The 19,903-nt window shown below is 49.6% G+C and overlaps 1 protein-coding gene across 1 annotated transcript in view; it reads left to right on the top strand.

The window, feature by feature from the left end:
• SPINK5 (serine peptidase inhibitor Kazal type 5) overlaps positions 1-19,903 on the top strand; it is an 86,859-nt gene that overhangs the window by 44,755 nt on the left and 22,201 nt on the right. Inside the window, exons 16-21 of the mRNA XM_056124737.1 lie at positions 1,131-1,215; positions 3,448-3,575; positions 4,251-4,314; positions 6,082-6,209; positions 7,139-7,232; positions 18,475-18,602. Coding sequence (XP_055980712.1) covers positions 1,131-1,215; positions 3,448-3,575; positions 4,251-4,314; positions 6,082-6,209; positions 7,139-7,232; positions 18,475-18,602 — 627 coding nt within the window. The remainder of the gene's footprint in view (positions 1-1,130; positions 1,216-3,447; positions 3,576-4,250; positions 4,315-6,081; positions 6,210-7,138; positions 7,233-18,474; positions 18,603-19,903) is intronic.

The raw sequence follows: 19,903 nt of genomic DNA, 5'->3' as shown, positions 1-19,903 counted from the left end.
TTGGAAATAATAACTTTGTACTCAAGATTTAATCTGACCTTTGGCCTAGAATATTCAAATTCCTCTTTCCTATTATTTGTAGAATAATGAACACTTGCTTTGCACAGGACTCGGCAGACCAGGGTTTAATCTTTAGCATCCCAAACCTGGCCAGGGGAAACAGGAATGAGTGCAAAGACAAGAGTAAGACCTTAGCATTGCTGGATGTGACCAAAAAACAAAAAAGGGGGCTGTTTGGGTGCTTCCCTTATATGTAGCTGACCTGTGTTAGATCTCTAGCATTCATCCCATATGGTCCCTGAGAGCCAGGAGTAATCCCTGAATATTTCCAGGTGTGCATCCCCCAAAGAAAAGGTGAAGAGGTGGCTGGGGAGATAATGCAGAGGTTAAAGTACATGCTTACTGTGGGCAATCTCAATTTGTACCCTGGTACAACATGGTCCCCTGAGCATCACCAGTGATAGCCCAGGATGCCAGTAAGCATTACTCAGATGGCAAAGGTTGATCCCTGCCACTGCAGGAAGTGAGCAGCCCTATGTTCTCACATTGGAACTCCAGACCAGTTGTCAAGAATTCCAAAAAGTTGGGGTTGGAGCGATAGAACAACAGGTAGGGCGTTTGCCTTGCACACAGCCAACCCAGGTTCGATTCCCAGCATCCCAAATGGTTGCTCGAGCACTGCCAGGAGTAATTCCTGAGTGCATGAGCCAGGAGTAACCCCTGTGCATCCCTGGGTGTGACCCAAAAAAAGCAAATAAAAAAAAAAGGAATTCCAAAAGGTCCTTTGATGACTGCTTGGAAAGCATTCCTAATACATTTTTAAAGATTGTGAGTGGCCCAGGTTATAGCTTAAAAGACTGGAATGCTTGCTGTGAGTTTTCAAGGTAGCAAGAACTATCATAGCTCTACACATGCCCCCACCATAGCATTGCCAGGTGTAACCTGAGTGGTACCTCTAGCACTACTAGGCCTGAGAAGTATCATCTGGCAGACCTGAGCATTGAAACATCGTGCCTAGTTGGCCAGTATTGCTAGGTGTGGTTCCCCCAACCTCTAAGCACTGCTTGAGAGACCCCACTTCAAATAAAGAAATAAGAAATCATATTTTGTATGTGTCTTTTTTATTGCAGCAAACTTGAAGAAGAAAAGAAAAATAATGGCAAGGAAGAAAAGGAGAAAGTTGAGACTGATAAAGTTAAGAGAGAAGCAGTAGAGGTAGGTGTGTGAGACTGTTAGTGCCCTAAAAATCCTTTTTCTCTCAATGAGTCTTTCACATCATCATTTCTTCACCCCAACCCCAATTCCAATACCCTGAGCAAGTATAAACTGAATTAATTGAGCAAATATGTCTGAATCCTCAAGTAAATTTAGGTTCCTTCTTTATTGTTCAAATTATTCATACCAAATCTGTTCCAGTTATTTGTGCCTTTTGGGGAAATCTTTCTCCCAATTCTCCCTTTCTCCCTTTCTGATCTGTGAATTAGATTATTCCAAGACTGTATACAGATTGTTATATTGTCTAAATAAAAATCATTCAAAATATATTTTAAAACTTCATCCATATACTTTTGTATAAGGTATTTAAAGAACTCAATAGCATCAACAACCACTAGATTATTGGGGGGTAGGGGGTCTCCCAAGCAGTGCTTAGGGGATCCAGTGGCCACTCCTTGAAATAATTTGCCTTCATGTTCAAGGCCTAACGTTTTAATGTTCAGGCCAGAGACACTCCACTGCAGTGTTAGGGGCAACCAGGACCACTCAGCAGTGCTTGAGGACCCTGTGGTTCTTGGGATGGAACCCAGGGCCTTGACATGTTAAGACATGAGCTCAAATTCTTACTTTCAACCCTGCCATAAATGCTGGACTATTATCTGAATTTTATCTGGATATTTTGATCGTCGATTTGCTCGAGTGGGCCCAGTAACGTCTCCATTGGAGACTTTGTTGTTACTGTGTCTGGCATATCGAATACTCTCGGTAGCTTGCCGGGCTCTCCGAGAGGGGCAGAGGAATCGAACTCGGGTCGGCCATGTTGACTGCTTCTAAGGCGAACGCCCTACCACTGTATTATATTATAGAAATACTATAAATATTTTATAGTAGTTCTATAATATAATATTCATTTTTATAATATTAAAATATTACTATATGTAATTTATGTATATAATTTATATGTATTATTTTATGACATCTCAAGGAACTAATTTTGTGTTTTGGATCATACTCAGTGATGCTCTGGGCATACTCCTGACTCTGTGCTCAAGAGATTACTCCTAGCAGGGCTCAAGGAACCATAGTGGGTATCTGGGATGGTACCCAGGTCAGGCATGTGTGAAGCAAGCACTTTCCCATGTATTATGTCTTCACTTCTCCAGCCACCTTTTAATGACTCATCAAATGTCTAAAGATTTCTCCACTTACATATTAGACATAGTAACTTTACTATCTAAAAATCAATTTTTCTTCTGATATATTTCTCAGTTATTCCATTGGTTATTCTATAATTGCTTCATTGTATTTTCTTTAAATAAATGAAAAACTATGAGATTTTGATCATTTCACTAATAAATTACCACACTTTGGTGGCTTAAAATTACACAAATAGGGGCCAGAGCGATAATACAGAGGGTAGAGTGTTTGCCCTGCCTGTGGCCGATTCAGGTTTGATCCCCAGCATACCATATGGTCCCCAAGCACCACCAAGAGTGATTCCTGAGTGGGGGGCCAGGGGTAACCCCCTAAGCATTGCTCGCTGTGGCCAAAAAAGCAAAAAAAATTGCACAAATAATGTTATCATTCTTCCAGTTTGAAGTATGACACAAATCTCAATAAGTTAAAATGAAAGGATTTATGAGGGTAAAGTTATGAAATGTCTGGAAGAAAAGGCTGCCTCTGGAATCTTTCTAGTTTTCAGAAGTCAATCACGTTTTGTGACTCTTGAGTCACTTCCTTCTTTATGATCACAATAAGCCCAGGTAATCTTCCATCTCAAGATTCTAAACAGAATCACGCCTGCAGTGTCCTTTTTTGTCATATAAAGTAATATATTCACAAGTCTTTACCAGTACTTAGATAAAATTGGGTTTGAGATTCTTAATCTGTTTAGCACAAATTCCTTTAGAAAAAGTACAGCAGATCAATTTCCTTTATATCTCTCATAGCATCTATCCCAGAATAATATTTGAATTGAACAGAAAGTTCCCTCATGGTAAGCAACAGTGCAATTATATTACAAATAATGTATGACCTGCACCTCTGAAACTTTCTTTTATAACATATAATATAATATACATATTGTTATATATATAAATAGGATATATAACATCATTACCTTTTGATGCAACCTGATATTTGAAGACATCAAACAACTTTTAAAGTGATAATGTGGAAGAATTGTTTTCCATGTTCAGTAATCTGAATCTTAATTCCTCCCTCATTTGGCAGGAGCTGTGCAATGAATACCGCAATTATGTCAGGAACGGTCGACTTGCCTGCACCAGAGAGAATGACCCCATTGAAGGTCCAGATGGGAAAATCCATGGCAATACTTGCTCCATGTGTGAGGCCTTCTTGTGAGTAGAGCCACAACCCCCTGGTGTTGCTGAGTGTAGAAAAGGAAGGCCAGGGGTGGGTAAGAAAGGTAATATTGAAGGCTTTATTTAGGAAGCTAATGTTAAAAAATTTGTCTTTGCATTGAGTTTGGGACATAAAGCCATGTACTTAGCCCATTTTTTTTTGGTAACATGTTCAATGTTCTGAAAGTTTCTTGAATTACCGTCAAGGAAAAATCGTGTCATAGTTTCGGTTTTGGTTTTGGTTTCTCTAGAGTTAGTAACACATAGACTGGGACTTACTTCTGTTCTTTACACATGTGTTGTCATGAATAATCCAGACATATCATCATTGGGTGATAAAAATGGGTTAACATCCTATACCTATGCATTTAGGTATCATAGTTTTTTCTGGACAAAGGGACAATATCTATTTCCAAAAGAAATATATTATAGTACATTATTTACTGGTGTTCTTTGTCACATGTGTCTTATTCTTTAAGCAATATTAAAATAAAGAACATTGTGGAAAAGAGTGCATTTGTCTTTCTAATTCCAAATTAAATTGTGATAGGTGTAATATATGGGATTTCTACAGATATATATCTTTTAGAATAATGAGTATGTTGGCCATTATGATTTAAAAATAATGGATGCTAAAATATAATTCCTTTCCTGTGCCCTTCTCTTTTCCAGCCAGCAAGAAGCAAAGGAAAAAGAAGCTGAATCCAGAGCAAAAACTAAGAGAGAAACTGAAAAGGTAATTGTTTTGAAAGATCTATACTACAATGAAAGGATATTATTTTAAAGTTTTCTCTATAAATATGATTCATGAAATTACTGCAGACTTATATGAGAGAACATGAAACTCAGCTTACTGGTTGACAATTTTTTTCTTAAAGGACTAGATAGTAGATAGATTAAGTAGTGGTAACAGGACTGGATCTGCTAATGTAGCTTTAAAGCAACTATGTAGCACCGTGGCACTGTCCTCCTGTTGTTGGGCCCAGTACCGTCTTCATTTTGAGACTTGTTGTTACTGTATTTGGCATATTGAATATGTCATGGGTAGCTTGCCAGGCTTTGCCATGGGCGAGATACTCTGGGTAGTTTGCCGGGCTACTATTAGGATTTATTAAAATGAATGGACATATCTGTGCCCCACTAAAACTTTATTTATGAAGTGGTATTGGATCATATTTTTTCACAGGCCATAGTTTGAAAACCCCTGTGATTTGCTCATTATTATATTTCAAACTCATATTTAAACTGCAGAGATAAGAAAGAATTTTCCTACTAAGTTGTAGTCTTTATATTATACCATAAAGAGTCCATATCTTTATGGACTTCTTACAATTAAATTTCTTACAATTAAAACAATAGAATTAAAACACTAAATCTAGCACTCTATCTAATACAATGTATAGTATTAGATGATTCTTTTGGTAAATTGTGTTTGTTCCTTGTTTTTCCTTTAATTATTTCTGGTACAAAATTTGGAGAGAAAATTGAAAAGCAACTGATGTATATAATATTTCTTAGTTAAAGATATGCACATTTCCCCAGGTTTTTAGTATGTTACTTGCTCCCCTAAAAGTCTATTGGTATCAAAAGTCTAAAAAGTATGAACTTGGAATCTGTGATAAATTTGTTTACATTTGTGTTTTCCATAACCACAGATATGAATTTTAAAACACATGTGAATTAATAGTTAATATAATTGATAATAATAAATTGATAGTTAATATAATTCACTATCAATATCTAAAAATATGCTTTCATATAAAATAATTTTCAATTTCATATTAATTACTATTACACTATCATCATGCATCATAATTGTTTTGTTAAATATTGCCAGTTATGAAATCCACAATAAATCTTGAAGCTGAGCTAGGAGGAAAACTAATTCAAAGTATGTGAATCATTGACATGAAATTTCAACAAAAAGACTCAGAAAAAACATGAATTCAGTCATAATTGCCACTGCTAATTAACTCCATTATCTTAGGTCATTTGCTATTATTTACTATTTTCAACATGTTAGTTATTATAAATATATATACACACATTATCTTATGTTATTCTCATATAACATATCTCTTGGCCATTATCATTTAAAAATTATAGAATGTAGATCATATTCTTCTTATAGATAAGGCAATTGAGACACAAAGAATCAAGATTGCTTATTCAGGGTCTCTTGATAGAAAATTAGAATTCTAATTAACAATATGATTAAGTTGCCAACATGTTAGTGCTTATCTAGCAAGCCATATGTGAAACAATTTGTTAATTTATTTGGGAAAGAGGAATATTCCAGAATATGAAATTCTTTGAAACAGAAGGACTAAATCTGAAGGGGGAAAAATACTAGAATCTGCCTTTAAACTTGCTTACATAGTAGGAAACGAACAAATCAATCTCATCTAAAGTCATTTTCTCTCTTTTCCAAGAAGTGTACCATCAGAATCCAATGAAGTAGTTTTCAATAAAATATCTAAACTTTCACTTTGTCTTCCTTTAGGATACATGCAGTGAGTTTCGGGGCCTTTTGCAAAATGGAAATCTTTACTGCACACGAGAAAATGATCCTGTGCGTGGCCCTGATGGCAAGACCCACGGCAACAAATGTGCCATGTGCAAAGCAGTCTTGTGAGTACACAAAAGAAGCCCCTTTAGTGGGTTCAAGAAGGCGTTTGCCTTGCACGCAGCCAACATGGCCGACCCGAGTTCAATTCCTCAGCCCCTCTCAGAGAGCCCGGCAAGCTACCGAGCGTATCTCGCCCACACGGCAGAGCCTGGCAAGCTCCCCGTGACGTATTCGATATGCCAGACACAGTAAGAACAAAGTCTCCAAGGGAGACGTTACTGGGCCCGCTCGAGCAAATATTTAACTATCAAGAGAATTTAAAGGGACCCCTTGAATATGAGATACTAAATAGAAATAAAAATATTTTCTTTTAAAGTATAATTTTATTTTAAGTTCTATAGTATTACAAACTGTTAGTAGTAGAGTTTCATACATGAAATATTTCAGCACCACACCCTCCACCTTTGTCTCAGTGTCCCTCCCAACAAATACTTTACAGCAAGCATTTGTGAAACTCACTGGGATTCCTGTGATGACAGAAATGTTGATTTTATCCTACATGAAAGACCACTTTCAGGTAAAGGATTCAATGTAATTCTTTTTTTAATTTTAATCACAGTGGTAGGACATTTGCTTTGCATGCAGCCGGCCTGGCCGAGCTGGGTTTGATTCCTCCGCCCCTTTTGGAGAGCCCAGCAGGCTACCGAGAATATCTCACTCGCATCGCAAAGCCTGGCAAGCTACCCATGGCGTATTTGATGTGCCAAACACCGTAACAACAAGTCTCACAATGAAGACTATCGAACAAATCGATGAACAATGGGAGGACACCGTACTACAATGTTTTGAGAGAGGGCTAAAGTATTGCAGAGGTTCAATATCTGCTAGTACATTTTATACAAATTTAATTTGATTATGATATGAAAAACTCAGAAAAACACTCAACTCTTTGTAATCCTTTCTTCCCTATCTTCCCCTTTGTGATTTCCAGCCAGAAAGAAGATGAAGACAGAAAGAGAAAAGAAGAGGAAGATCAGCGAACTGCTGCCGGCCATGGTTCCAATGGCGGTGGAGGGAAGGTGCAGGTAAAAGCAACCTCGAATTTCTAGAGTCAGCTATAGTGGCGGATGTAGGGCTCGGTCTGTGGTAAAGGCAAGTGCACTGAGCTCAGAATGCTTTTAGCAGAACCTGGGAGCCTCCTTTCAAGGGGGCTTTGAACTCAATGACCAATTTTTAGTTTCTAAGGAGACTAGAAAATTTGGGCTGGAGCGATAGCATAGTGTGTAGGGCATTTGCCTTGCAGGCAGCCTACCCGGGTTCAATTCCCAGCATCCCATATGGTCCCCTGAGCACAGCCAGGAGTATTCCTGAGTGCAGAGCCAGGAGTAACCCCTGTGCTGGGTGTGACCCAAAAAGAAAAAAAACCCAAATCTGAAAATTATTAGTATGATTATCTGGTATAAATTGAGATGCGCACCGGTTGTATTATGCACTCTTCATTTTCTTTGGTTCTTCTCTCCCTCAACTCCCAACGGAGATTTTTTTTGGGGGGGGGTGGTTATTTTCTTTATTCTTTTTGTTTGTTTGTTATGGGGTCCCATGTGGTGGCGTGCAGGACTCACTCCTGCTTCTGCACTCAGGCATCTCTCCTGTCAGGGCTTCAAGGACCATATGGGGTTCTGGGAAGTGAATCTGGGTGAGCCGCCAACAAGGCGAGTGTCTTATCCCACACTACTATCTCTCCAGTCCCTTGAGGTTTATTTTCTATTGCTCCAAAGCAGCATGATATGAGGAAAGAGCACAGGTATTAGGAGTCAGTTTGGGTACCATCCTGCTTTGGCATTTGGGACTTGTAAACATGGATTAAATTATTTAAACTCACTGAAATCTAATTTTTCTTATCAGGTAGACAGAGGGATAAAGGTAAGGTAAAAGGTAAAGGCCCTCCCGTTGATCGTCGATTTGCTCGAGCGGGCCCAGTAACGTCTCCATTAGAGACTTTGTTGTTACTGTGTTTGGCATATCGAATACTCTCGGTAGCTTGCCAGGCTCTGCTGTGCGGGCAAGATACTCTCGGTAGCTTGCCGGGCTCTCCGAGAGGGGCGGAGGAATTGAACTCGGGTCGGCCATGTTGGCTGCGTGCAAGGCAGACGCCCTACCCGCTGTGCTATCGCTCCATCCCAGACAGAGGGATAAAATAAATTAATTTAAACATGTTTTTAACACATTTTCCGAGACCATTTTTTCCCCCTGAAGTGAGGGGTCCATGGAGCCATTCCCAGTAATACTCAGACAGACGCAGTGCTGCTGAGGGCTGCCAGGGATACATCTGCTCATGTTCTGGGGACTGAACTGTAGCCGTGGACCATGCCAGGCATATTTTCTAGGTGTTTCAGGTATCTCCCTGCCCATCCTAAGATATGTTTAAATGTTGGTGAAGAGAGTCCTTGGGCATGTGAACGAAACTTCAAACAATTACAGCTGCTTTATTTCTCATTTTTTTTTTTTTTATAATTTATTTATTTATTGAATCACTGTGGGAAAAGTTACAGAGCTTTCGGGTTTAGGTCTCAGTCATGTAGATACCGAACACATTTCCCTTTACCAATACTCATTTTTAACCCCGAACCCCAATAGACCCCCACCTCCCACCCCTCCCAATTCTTATGAGGCAGATGAGTTCTAGTTAATACTCTATCTACTTTGACTAGATAGATTATTTCGATAGAAGATGCACAATTATTGTTTAGAGTTTACGACCCACCCCCCCCCCCAATCAGACATGCTGAAACAGCGTTGTGAAATGATTTGCTTTCTACAACTTGGTTTAAGAATAAAATGATGTCGCGCGGCCGCAATAGCGGCCGCGCGGTTTTGAATTTCTGCTATTTTACTTATTGACCCTGGAAGAATTTCTATTAAAAGTTAGCTAGTTAAGAGATTGATTTCTGTGCCCTGGAGTCGTGGCCGTGCCGGAGAGCCGCTCGTGGGGGGCAGCTGGCGACCTCGGTGGGGCGTGGGGGACGGCCCACAAAGCCCCCCTTCCCATGAGGTCCCCGCCGCTTCCCCGAGCCCGGCTCAAACCCGCTTTCCACAAGGCTCCCGTGCGGCCGCCATCTTTCTTTCCAGAGAGGAGCGGGCGGGCCGGTCAACGCCCTTCCCCCTCCGGGCAGGCTTGGTGGCGCGGATCAACACAAGTCCATTTGCTTTTCTGCTCCAAGCGGCTGGTTCTCTGTGCTAAGTCCTTGTGCCTCCGGGGCCGTGGCCGTGCCGGAGAGCCGCTCGTGGGGGGCAGCTGGCGACCTCGGTGGGGCGTGGGGGACGGCCCACAAAGCCCCCCTTCCCATGAGGTCCCCGCCGCTTCCCCGAGCCCGGCTCAAACCCGCTTTCCACAAGGCTCCCGTGCGGCCGCCATCTTTCTTTCCAGAGAGGAGCGGGCGGGCCGGTCAACGCCCTTCCCCCTCCGGGCAGGCTTGGTGGCGCGGATCAACACAAGTCCATTTGCTTTTCTGCTCCAAGCGGCTGGTTCTCTGTGCTAAGTCCTTGTGCCTCCGGGGCCGTGGCCGTGCCGGAGAGCCGCTCGTGGGGGGCAGCTGGCGACCTCGGTGGGGCGTGGGGGACGGCCCACAAAGCCCCCCTTCCCATGAGGTCCCCGCCGCTTCCCCGAGCCCGGCTCAAACCCGCTTTCCACAAGGCTCCCGTGCGGCCGCCATCTTTCTTTCCAGAGAGGAGCGGGCGGGCCGGTCAACGCCCTTCCCCCTCCGGGCAGGCTTGGTGGCGCGGATCAACACAAGTCCATTTGCTTTTCTGCTCCAAGCGGCTGGTTCTCTGTGCTAAGTCCTTGTGCCTCCGGGGCCGTGGCCGTGCCGGAGAGCCGCTCGTGGGGGGCAGCTGGCGACCTCGGTGGGGCGTGGGGGACGGCCCACAAAGCCCCCCTTCCCATGAGGTCCCCGCCGCTTCCCCGAGCCCGGCTCAAACCCGCTTTCCACAAGGCTCCCGTGCGGCCGCCATCTTTCTTTCCAGAGAGGAGCGGGCGGGCCGGTCAACGCCCTTCCCCCTCCGGGCAGGCTTGGTGGCGCGGATCAACACAAGTCCATTTGCTTTTCTGCTCCAAGCGGCTGGTTCTCTGTGCTAAGTCCTTGTGCCTCCGGGGCCGTGGCCGTGCCGGAGAGCCGCTCGTGGGGGGCAGCTGGCGACCTCGGTGGGGCGTGGGGGACGGCCCACAAAGCCCCCCTTCCCATGAGGTCCCCGCCGCTTCCCCGAGCCCGGCTCAAACCCGCTTTCCACAAGGCTCCCGTGCGGCCGCCATCTTTCTTTCCAGAGAGGAGCGGGCGGGCCGGTCAACGCCCTTCCCCCTCCGGGCAGGCTTGGTGGCGCGGATCAACACAAGTCCATTTGCTTTTCTGCTCCAAGCGGCTGGTTCTCTGTGCTAAGTCCTTGTGCCTCCGGGGCCGTGGCCGTGCCGGAGAGCCGCTCGTGGGGGGCAGCTGGCGACCTCGGTGGGGCGTGGGGGACGGCCCACAAAGCCCCCCTTCCCATGAGGTCCCCGCCGCTTCCCCGAGCCCGGCTCAAACCCGCTTTCCACAAGGCTCCCGTGCGGCCGCCATCTTTCTTTCCAGAGAGGAGCGGGCGGGCCGGTCAACGCCCTTCCCCCTCCGGGCAGGCTTGGTGGCGCGGATCAACACAAGTCCATTTGCTTTTCTGCTCCAAGCGGCTGGTTCTCTGTGCTAAGTCCTTGTGCCTCCGGGGCCGTGGCCGTGCCGGAGAGCCGCTCGTGGGGGGCAGCTGGCGACCTCGGTGGGGCGTGGGGGACGGCCCACAAAGCCCCCCTTCCCATGAGGTCCCCGCCGCTTCCCCGAGCCCGGCTCAAACCCGCTTTCCACAAGGCTCCCGTGCGGCCGCCATCTTTCTTTCCAGAGAGGAGCGGGCGGGCCGGTCAACGCCCTTCCCCCTCCGGGCAGGCTTGGTGGCGCGGATCAACACAAGTCCATTTGCTTTTCTGCTCCAAGCGGCTGGTTCTCTGTGCTAAGTCCTTGTGCCTCCGGGGCCGTGGCCGTGCCGGAGAGCCGCTCGTGGGGGGCAGCTGGCGACCTCGGTGGGGCGTGGGGGACGGCCCACAAAGCCCCCCTTCCCATGAGGTCCCCGCCGCTTCCCCGAGCCCGGCTCAAACCCGCTTTCCACAAGGCTCCCGTGCGGCCGCCATCTTTCTTTCCAGAGAGGAGCGGGCGGGCCGGTCAACGCCCTTCCCCCTCCGGGCAGGCTTGGTGGCGCGGATCAACACAAGTCCATTTGCTTTTCTGCTCCAAGCGGCTGGTTCTCTGTGCTAAGTCCTTGTGCCTCCGGGGCCGTGGCCGTGCCGGAGAGCCGCTCGTGGGGGGCAGCTGGCGACCTCGGTGGGGCGTGGGGGACGGCCCACAAAGCCCCCCTTCCCATGAGGTCCCCGCCGCTTCCCCGAGCCCGGCTCAAACCCGCTTTCCACAAGGCTCCCGTGCGGCCGCCATCTTTCTTTCCAGAGAGGAGCGGGCGGGCCGGTCAACGCCCTTCCCCCTCCGGGCAGGCTTGGTGGCGCGGATCAACACAAGTCCATTTGCTTTTCTGCTCCAAGCGGCTGGTTCTCTGTGCTAAGTCCTTGTGCCTCCGGGGCCGTGGCCGTGCCGGAGAGCCGCTCGTGGGGGGCAGCTGGCGACCTCGGTGGGGCGTGGGGGACGGCCCACAAAGCCCCCCTTCCCATGAGGTCCCCGCCGCTTCCCCGAGCCCGGCTCAAACCCGCTTTCCACAAGGCTCCCGTGCGGCCGCCATCTTTCTTTCCAGAGAGGAGCGGGCGGGCCGGTCAACGCCCTTCCCCCTCCGGGCAGGCTTGGTGGCGCGGATCAACACAAGTCCATTTGCTTTTCTGCTCCAAGCGGCTGGTTCTCTGTGCTAAGTCCTTGTGCCTCCGGGGCCGTGGCCGTGCCGGAGAGCCGCTCGTGGGGGGCAGCTGGCGACCTCGGTGGGGCGTGGGGGACGGCCCACAAAGCCCCCCTTCCCATGAGGTCCCCGCCGCTTCCCCGAGCCCGGCTCAAACCCGCTTTCCACAAGGCTCCCGTGCGGCCGCCATCTTTCTTTCCAGAGAGGAGCGGGCGGGCCGGTCAACGCCCTTCCCCCTCCGGGCAGGCTTGGTGGCGCGGATCAACACAAGTCCATTTGCTTTTCTGCTCCAAGCGGCTGGTTCTCTGTGCTAAGTCCTTGTGCCTCCGGGGCCGTGGCCGTGCCGGAGAGCCGCTCGTGGGGGGCAGCTGGCGACCTCGGTGGGGCGTGGGGGACGGCCCACAAAGCCCCCCTTCCCATGAGGTCCCCGCCGCTTCCCCGAGCCCGGCTCAAACCCGCTTTCCACAAGGCTCCCGTGCGGCCGCCATCTTTCTTTCCAGAGAGGAGCGGGCGGGCCGGTCAACGCCCTTCCCCCTCCGGGCAGGCTTGGTGGCGCGGATCAACACAAGTCCATTTGCTTTTCTGCTCCAAGCGGCTGGTTCTCTGTGCTAAGTCCTTGTGCCTCCGGGGCCGTGGCCGTGCCGGAGAGCCGCTCGTGGGGGGCAGCTGGCGACCTCGGTGGGGCGTGGGGGACGGCCCACAAAGCCCCCCTTCCCATGAGGTCCCCGCCGCTTCCCCGAGCCCGGCTCAAACCCGCTTTCCACAAGGCTCCCGTGCGGCCGCCATCTTTCTTTCCAGAGAGGAGCGGGCGGGCCGGTCAACGCCCTTCCCCCTCCGGGCAGGCTTGGTGGCGCGGATCAACACAAGTCCATTTGCTTTTCTGCTCCAAGCGGCTGGTTCTCTGTGCTAAGTCCTTGTGCCTCCGGGGCCGTGGCCGTGCCGGAGAGCCGCTCGTGGGGGGCAGCTGGCGACCCTGGTGGGGCGTGGGGGACGGCCCACAAAGCCCCCCTTCCCATGAGGTCCCCGCCGCTTCCCCGAGCCCGGCTCAAACCCGCTTTCCACAAGGCTCCCGTGCGGCCGCCATCTTTCTTTCCAGAGAGGAGCGGGCGGGCCGGTCAACGCCCTTCCCCCTCCGGGCAGGCTTGGTGGCGCGGATCAACACAAGTCCATTTGCTTTTCTGCTCCAAGCGGCTGGTTCTCTGTGCTAAGTCCTTGTGCCTCCGGGGCCGTGGCCGTGCCGGAGAGCCGCTCGTGGGGGGCAGCTGGCGACCTCGGTGGGGCGTGGGGGACGGCCCACAAAGCCCCCCTTCCCATGAGGTCCCCGCCGCTTCCCCGAGCCCGGCTCAAACCCGCTTTCCACAAGGCTCCCGTGCGGCCGCCATCTTTCTTTCCAGAGAGGAGAGGGCGGGCCGGTCAACGCCCTTCCCCCTCCGGGCAGGCTTGGTGGCGCGGATCAACACAAGTCCATTTGCTTTTCTGCTCCAAGCGGCTGGTTCTCTGTGCTAAGTCCTTGTGCCTCCGGGGCCGTGGCCGTGCCGGAGAGCCGCTCGTGGGGGGCAGCTGGCGACCTCGGTGGGGCGTGGGGGACGGCCCACAAAGCCCCCCTTCCCATGAGGTCCCCGCCGCTTCCCCGAGCCCGGCTCAAACCCGCTTTCCACAAGGCTCCCGTGCGGCCGCCATCTTTCTTTCCAGAGAGGAGCGGGCGGGCCGGTCAACGCCCTTCCCCCTCCGGGCAGGCTTGGTGGCGCGGATCAACACAAGTCCATTTGCTTTTCTGCTCCAAGCGGCTGGTTCTCTGTGCTAAGTCCTTGTGCCTCCGGGGCCGTGGCCGTGCCGGAGAGCCGCTCGTGGGGGGCAGCTGGCGACCTCGGTGGGGCGTGGGGGACGGCCCACAAAGCCCCCCTTCCCATGAGGTCCCCGCCGCTTCCCCGAGCCCGGCTCAAACCCGCTTTCCACAAGGCTCCCGTGCGGCCGCCATCTTTCTTTCCAGAGAGGAGCGGGCGGGCCGGTCAACGCCCTTCCCCCTCCGGGCAGGCTTGGTGGCGCGGATCAACACAAGTCCATTTGCTTTTCTGCTCCAAGCGGCTGGTTCTCTGTGCTAAGTCCTTGTGCCTCCGGGGCCGTGGCCGTGCCGGAGAGCCGCTCGTGGGGGGCAGCTGGCGACCTCGGTGGGGCGTGGGGGACGGCCCACAAAGCCCCCCTTCCCATGAGGTCCCCGCCGCTTCCCCGAGCCCGGCTCAAACCCGCTTTCCACAAGGCTCCCGTGCGGCCGCCATCTTTCTTTCCAGAGAGGAGCGGGCGGGCCGGTCAACGCCCTTCCCCCTCCGGGCAGGCTTGGTGGCGCGGATCAACACAAGTCCATTTGCTTTTCTGCTCCAAGCGGCTGGTTCTCTGTGCTAAGTCCTTGTGCCTCCGGGGCCGTGGCCGTGCCGGAGAGCCGCTCGTGGGGGGCAGCTGGCGACCTCGGTGGGGCGTGGGGGACGGCCCACAAAGCCCCCCTTCCCATGAGGTCCCCGCCGCTTCCCCGAGCCCGGCTCAAACCCGCTTTCCACAAGGCTCCCGTGCAGCCGCCATCTTTCTTTCCAGAGAGGAGCAGGCGGGCCGGTCAACGCCCTTCCCCCTCCGGGCAGGCTTTGTGGCGCGGATCAACACAAGTCCATTTGCTTTTCTGCTCCAAGCGGCTGGTTCTCTGTGCTAAGTCCTTGTGCCTCCGGGGCCGTGGTCGTGCCGGAGAGCCGCTCGTGGGGGGCAGCTGGCGACCCTGGTGGGGCGTGGGGGACGGCCCACAAAGCCCCCCTTCCCATGAGGTCCCCGCCGCTTCCCCGAGCCCGGCTCAAACCCGCTTTCCACAAGGCTCCCGTGCGGCCGCCATCTTTCTTTCCAGAGAGGAGCGGGCGGGCCGGTCAACGCCCTTCCCCCTCCGGGCCGGCTTGGTGGCGCGGATCAACACAAGTCCATTTGCTTTTCTGCTCCAAGCGGCTGGTTCTCTGTGCTAAGTCCTTGTGCCTCCGGGGCCGTGGCCGTGCCGGAGAGCCGCTCGTGGGGGGCAGCTGGCGACCTCGGTGGGGCGTGGGGGACGGCCCACAAAGCCCCCCTTCCCATGAGGTCCCCGCCGCTTCCCCGAGCCCGGCTCAAACCCGCTTTCCACAAGGCTCCCGTGCGGCCGCCATCTTTCTTTCCAGAGAGGAGCGGGCGGGCCGGTCAACGCCCTTCCCCCTCCGGGCAGGCTTGGTGGCGCGGATCAACACAAGTCCATTTGCTTTTCTGCTCCAAGCGGCTGGTTCTCTGTGCTAAGTCCTTGTGCCTCCGGGGCCGTGGCCGTGCCGGAGAGCCGCTCATGGGGGGCAGCTGGCGACCTCGGTGGGGCGTGGGGGACGGCCCACAAAGCCCCCCTTCCCATGAGGTCCCCGCCACTTCCCCGAGCCCGGCTCAAACCCGCTTTCCACAAGGCTCCCGTGCGGCCGCCATCTTTCTTTCCAGAGAGGAGCGGGCGGGCCGGTCAACGCCCTTCCCCCTCTGGGCAGGCTTGGTGGCACGGATCAACACAAGTCCATTTGCTTTTCTGCTCCAAGCGGCTGGTTCTCTGTGCTAAGTCCTTGTGCCTCCGGGGCCGTGGCCGTGCCGGAGAGCCGCTCGTGGGGGGCAGCTGGCGACCTCGGTGGGGCGTGGGGGACGGCCCACAAAGCCCCCCTTCCCATGAGGTCCCCGCCGCTTCCCCGAGCCCGGCTCAAACCCGCTTTCCACAAGGCTCCCGTGCGGCCGCCATCTTTCTTTCCAGAGAGGAGAGGGCGGGCCGGTCAACGCCCTTCCCCCTCCGGGCAGGCTTGGTGGCGCGGATCAACACAAGTCCATTTGCTTTTCTGCTCCAAGCGGCTGGTTCTCTGTGCTAAGTCCTTGTGCCTCCGGGGCCGTGGCCGTGCCGGAGAGCCGCTCGTGGGGGGCAGCTGGCGACCTCGGTGGGGCGTGGGGGACGGCCCACAAAGCCCCCCTTCCCATGAGGTCCCCGCCGCTTCCCCGAGCCCGGCTCAAACCCGCTTTCCACAAGGCTCCCGTGCGGCCGCCATCTTTCTTTCCAGAGAGGAGCGGGCGGGCCGGTCAACGCCCTTCCCCCTCCGGGCAGGCTTGGTGGCGCGGATCAACACAAGTCCATTTGCTTTTCTGCTCCAAGCGGCTGGTTCTCTGTGCTAAGTCCTTGTGCCTCCGGGGCCGTGGCCGTGCCGGAGAGCCGCTCGTGGGGGGCAGCTGGCGACCTCGGTGGGGCGTGGGGGACGGCCCACAAAGCCCCCCTTCCCATGAGGTCCCCGCCGCTTCCCCGAGCCCGGCTCAAACCCGCTTTCCACAAGGCTCCCGTGCGGCCGCCATCTTTCTTTCCAGAGAGGAGCGGGCGGGCCGGTCAACGCCCTTCCCCCTCCGGGCAGGCTTGGTGGCGCGGATCAACACAAGTCCATTTGCTTTTCTGCTCCAAGCGGCTGGTTCTCTGTGCTAAGTCCTTGTGCCTCCGGGGCCGTGGCCGTGCCGGAGAGCCGCTTGTGGGGGGCAACTGGCGACCTCGGTGGGGCGTGGGGGACGGCCCACAAAGCCCCCCTTCCCATGAGGTCCCCGCCGCTTCCCCGAGCCCGGCTCAAACCCGCTTTCCACAAGGCTCCCGTGCGGCCGCCATCTTTCTTTCCAGAGAGGAGCGGCTATTTCTCATTTTTATTTATTTATTTATTTATATTTTAAAAGCAGCCATGTTTATTGGTGCTAGAATATGTGGGTGCCAGTCTCAGCAATGCTCAGCTCCAAGATGAGGGCCTGATGGATGACTCAATAGTTGAGCTTGGCTTGTAGGTGCTGGGGTTCATGCAGTTCTAGGACTTCAACTCAGGGCAGTGTTCTAGTGCAGACACTAAATATGTGTTGGCCACTTTGAGCCATACCCCTGTTTCTCTGGTTTCTCTTCTTTGATCAATGGGATGTAAGACCATCTTTGAACTTTCAATCTGATGCAGTCCCAATAATTGCTTTTGAGAAGTTATGGTCTTTCCACGGGGTGGAGCAACAGCACAGCGGGTAGGGCATTTGCCTTGCACACAGCCGACATGGTCAACCCGAGTTCTATTCCTCCACCCCTCTTGGAGAGCCTGGCAAGATACCAAGAGTATCTTGCCAACACGGCAAAACCTGGCAGGCTCCCCGTGGTGTGTTTGATATGCCAAACACAGTAACAAGTCTCACAATGTTACTGGGCCCACTCGAGCAAATCGATGAGCAACAGAAGACAGTGACGGTGACGGGTCTTTCCATTTTTCTATCTTTTCTTCTTTGGGCTATATAGTTCTCACTCTCAAATAATAGACAGCATATTAAGAACCTTTTTTAAAAAATTCTTTTTCTCTTGCTCAAAAGGAAGATTCTTGGCATTTGGTACAATGTTGTGCTCTTTTGCAGTACTTCGTTCGCCTTTATTCTGTCTACAATAGAAGTTAGCATATTATTTTCTATAAAAAGTCATCCAGGAACATAACTTAGGAAAATACTTTACTTAGATATTATGAAGGAAGTCACTCATGAAAAGCCACATATCACAGGAATGTATAGGAAAAGAGAGAGGAAAGATCATGGAAAGGAGAAACTGAAGAAACTGGTACCAGTAAAGGCAGGAAGTTTTGTTATTGGAAATTCTGAAGTAGCATACAGCGAAGAAGAAACTCTGGGATGTCTGTTATGACTTTTAAGAAATATCATAGCATAGCAGGTCACAGGCCTTGAAGCTTAAAAACTGAGGGGTAGGGGAATTATTTTCCAGCAAAGTAGAAAAGAAAAGAGAGACATTTTCCTCAAGGAGTGATTGTTAATGACATAGTAACAAAAGTATATATCCAAACCTGCTTGAGTACCTTTAAAGTTTGCCTGAATTTGTATATACTTAAAATATTTTTGCATTTGTTATGTGTTTATGTGTTACAATTTAACAAGTGTTTAAAAGCAAAAAAAAGTCAGATAAAAGTATTTTATGCATGTGAGTCTTATGATCTCTGTTGCAAATACTAAATTGTGTCACTGTTGTATAAATAGTCATTAAAAATCTCAATTAAAAAGAGCATGATACATACAAACATATAGACTATAGATGTATGTTGTTTATATGAACAGATACAAGATAGGTAGATTATAGATATTTTACCCTTGTAATTTAATACTATTAAATTCAAGCTAGTTTGTGGGTTTTCTTACTTAGAATATTGAAAAGGACACTAGTTATAGCAACTTATCTCAGTTTACAAATGATTTTTAAATCATTTATATTTAATAAACATAAATTTATTTCGTGTAGATAACAGAGGAGGGAGACAAGAACTTTCTTATCAATTAACAAATATAATAACAATATAACCACCAACAAACACAATCATAGAGACTTGCTGTCTTCATTTTCAGGACCAGTGTGCTGAGTATCGTGAAAGCATGAAAGATGGGAAGCTTAGCTGTACTCGGGAGAGTGACCCTGTACGTGATGCTAATGGCAAATCATATAACAATAAGTGTGCCATGTGCAAAGAACTCCTGTAAGTACTTTCTCACCAGGTATTTATAGGAGATAGACTTATTGCTATTCAATTTTTTCATTCATAAAATTTCTTTTAATTCCAAAAATTACCTTTATTTTGTTTCCTGCAAGGAACAAGGAGCCCTAACAAGGAGTGCTAATCAAATAAATAATTTCTACTTTATTTTCCCTCAAAATTCTTTGAGCTTTAAATGTCTTCCAGATATGTAATTGCTCTTTATACTTCATCATACTTAGTTTCGGAGGGCACTTTGTGATGGGAACATGGTGTGGTTGCTTATCACACAGTTCAAAAGAACTGTTTCTTACGTGGATGGTACATTTCAAAGAGTGTTCCTTTGTGATTGGTGCTGAACTGGAATGATTTATGACCCAGCTCAGTTGCATATTGTCTGAAGTAGCATAACCATTGTTATTCCCATTTGTATATTGAGAAGCATTTTTTAGGTGACTTCGATTAATACTCACAGCTATAACATTTGGTGCATATATCACAATGATCTTATTGATGCCATTTAATTGGCAGACAACAAATAAACATTTAATGCTGCTCCACACATATATGTTCTTCGCTTTTCTTCCTGAAAAACAAAACAAAAACCACATTACAAATCTTATGGAAGTATAGACCACGTGAAAAATATAACTAGTTTAAATGCTTCAATTTACAGCTGAGATAAAGCAGATATGCTCTCTCATGGAATAGATTTCAGAGCAAAAACTAGAGCCTGCTTCTCTGAATAATGTAGAATAAAGATATTATTTATTTATTATTCTACATAGTAATGTAGAATAACATATTTATTCTACATTATTAAAATTGTATAATAGAAGTAAGATGACAGAATGGGGTTGGTGTATATATGTGTATGTACATATACATATATATGTGTGTATGTATGTGTGTATGTGTATCAGGATACTACTCAGATATAAGAAAAGACAGAATAGTGCAGTTTGCTGCCTTCATAGAATTTTGTGCTGTGTGAAGTTAGAAGAGGAGGACAGATGAGCTCTCTCATACATGGGATATAGAGGCATAATAATGAAATAAAAAATGCCCAAAGTCAGCAGAATCTGAGAACTGTTTTACAGAGCTGAACTTGGTCTGAGGGGAGGATGGGGAGAAGTGAGAAGGGACTGGGATCAAGGTCAGGGAGGTAAGTGGGTCCTCTTTTGATTGGGTGGTGCTGGAACACTGTATCCATAAAAACTTCCCAGGAACAAGTACTATAAATCAGGGCATTAAAATAAAAATGTTAAAGTATGTATCTGAGGGATTCAATATAGAAAAGAAAA

Source organism: Sorex fumeus, unplaced genomic scaffold, assembly GCF_029834395.1.
Source record: "Sorex fumeus unplaced genomic scaffold, SorFum_2.1 ptg000051l, whole genome shotgun sequence".
NCBI classification, from domain to species: domain Eukaryota; kingdom Metazoa; phylum Chordata; class Mammalia; order Eulipotyphla; family Soricidae; genus Sorex; species Sorex fumeus.
Note: the sequence above shows the minus strand (reverse complement) of the source record. Positions and strands in the feature narration are given on the sequence as shown.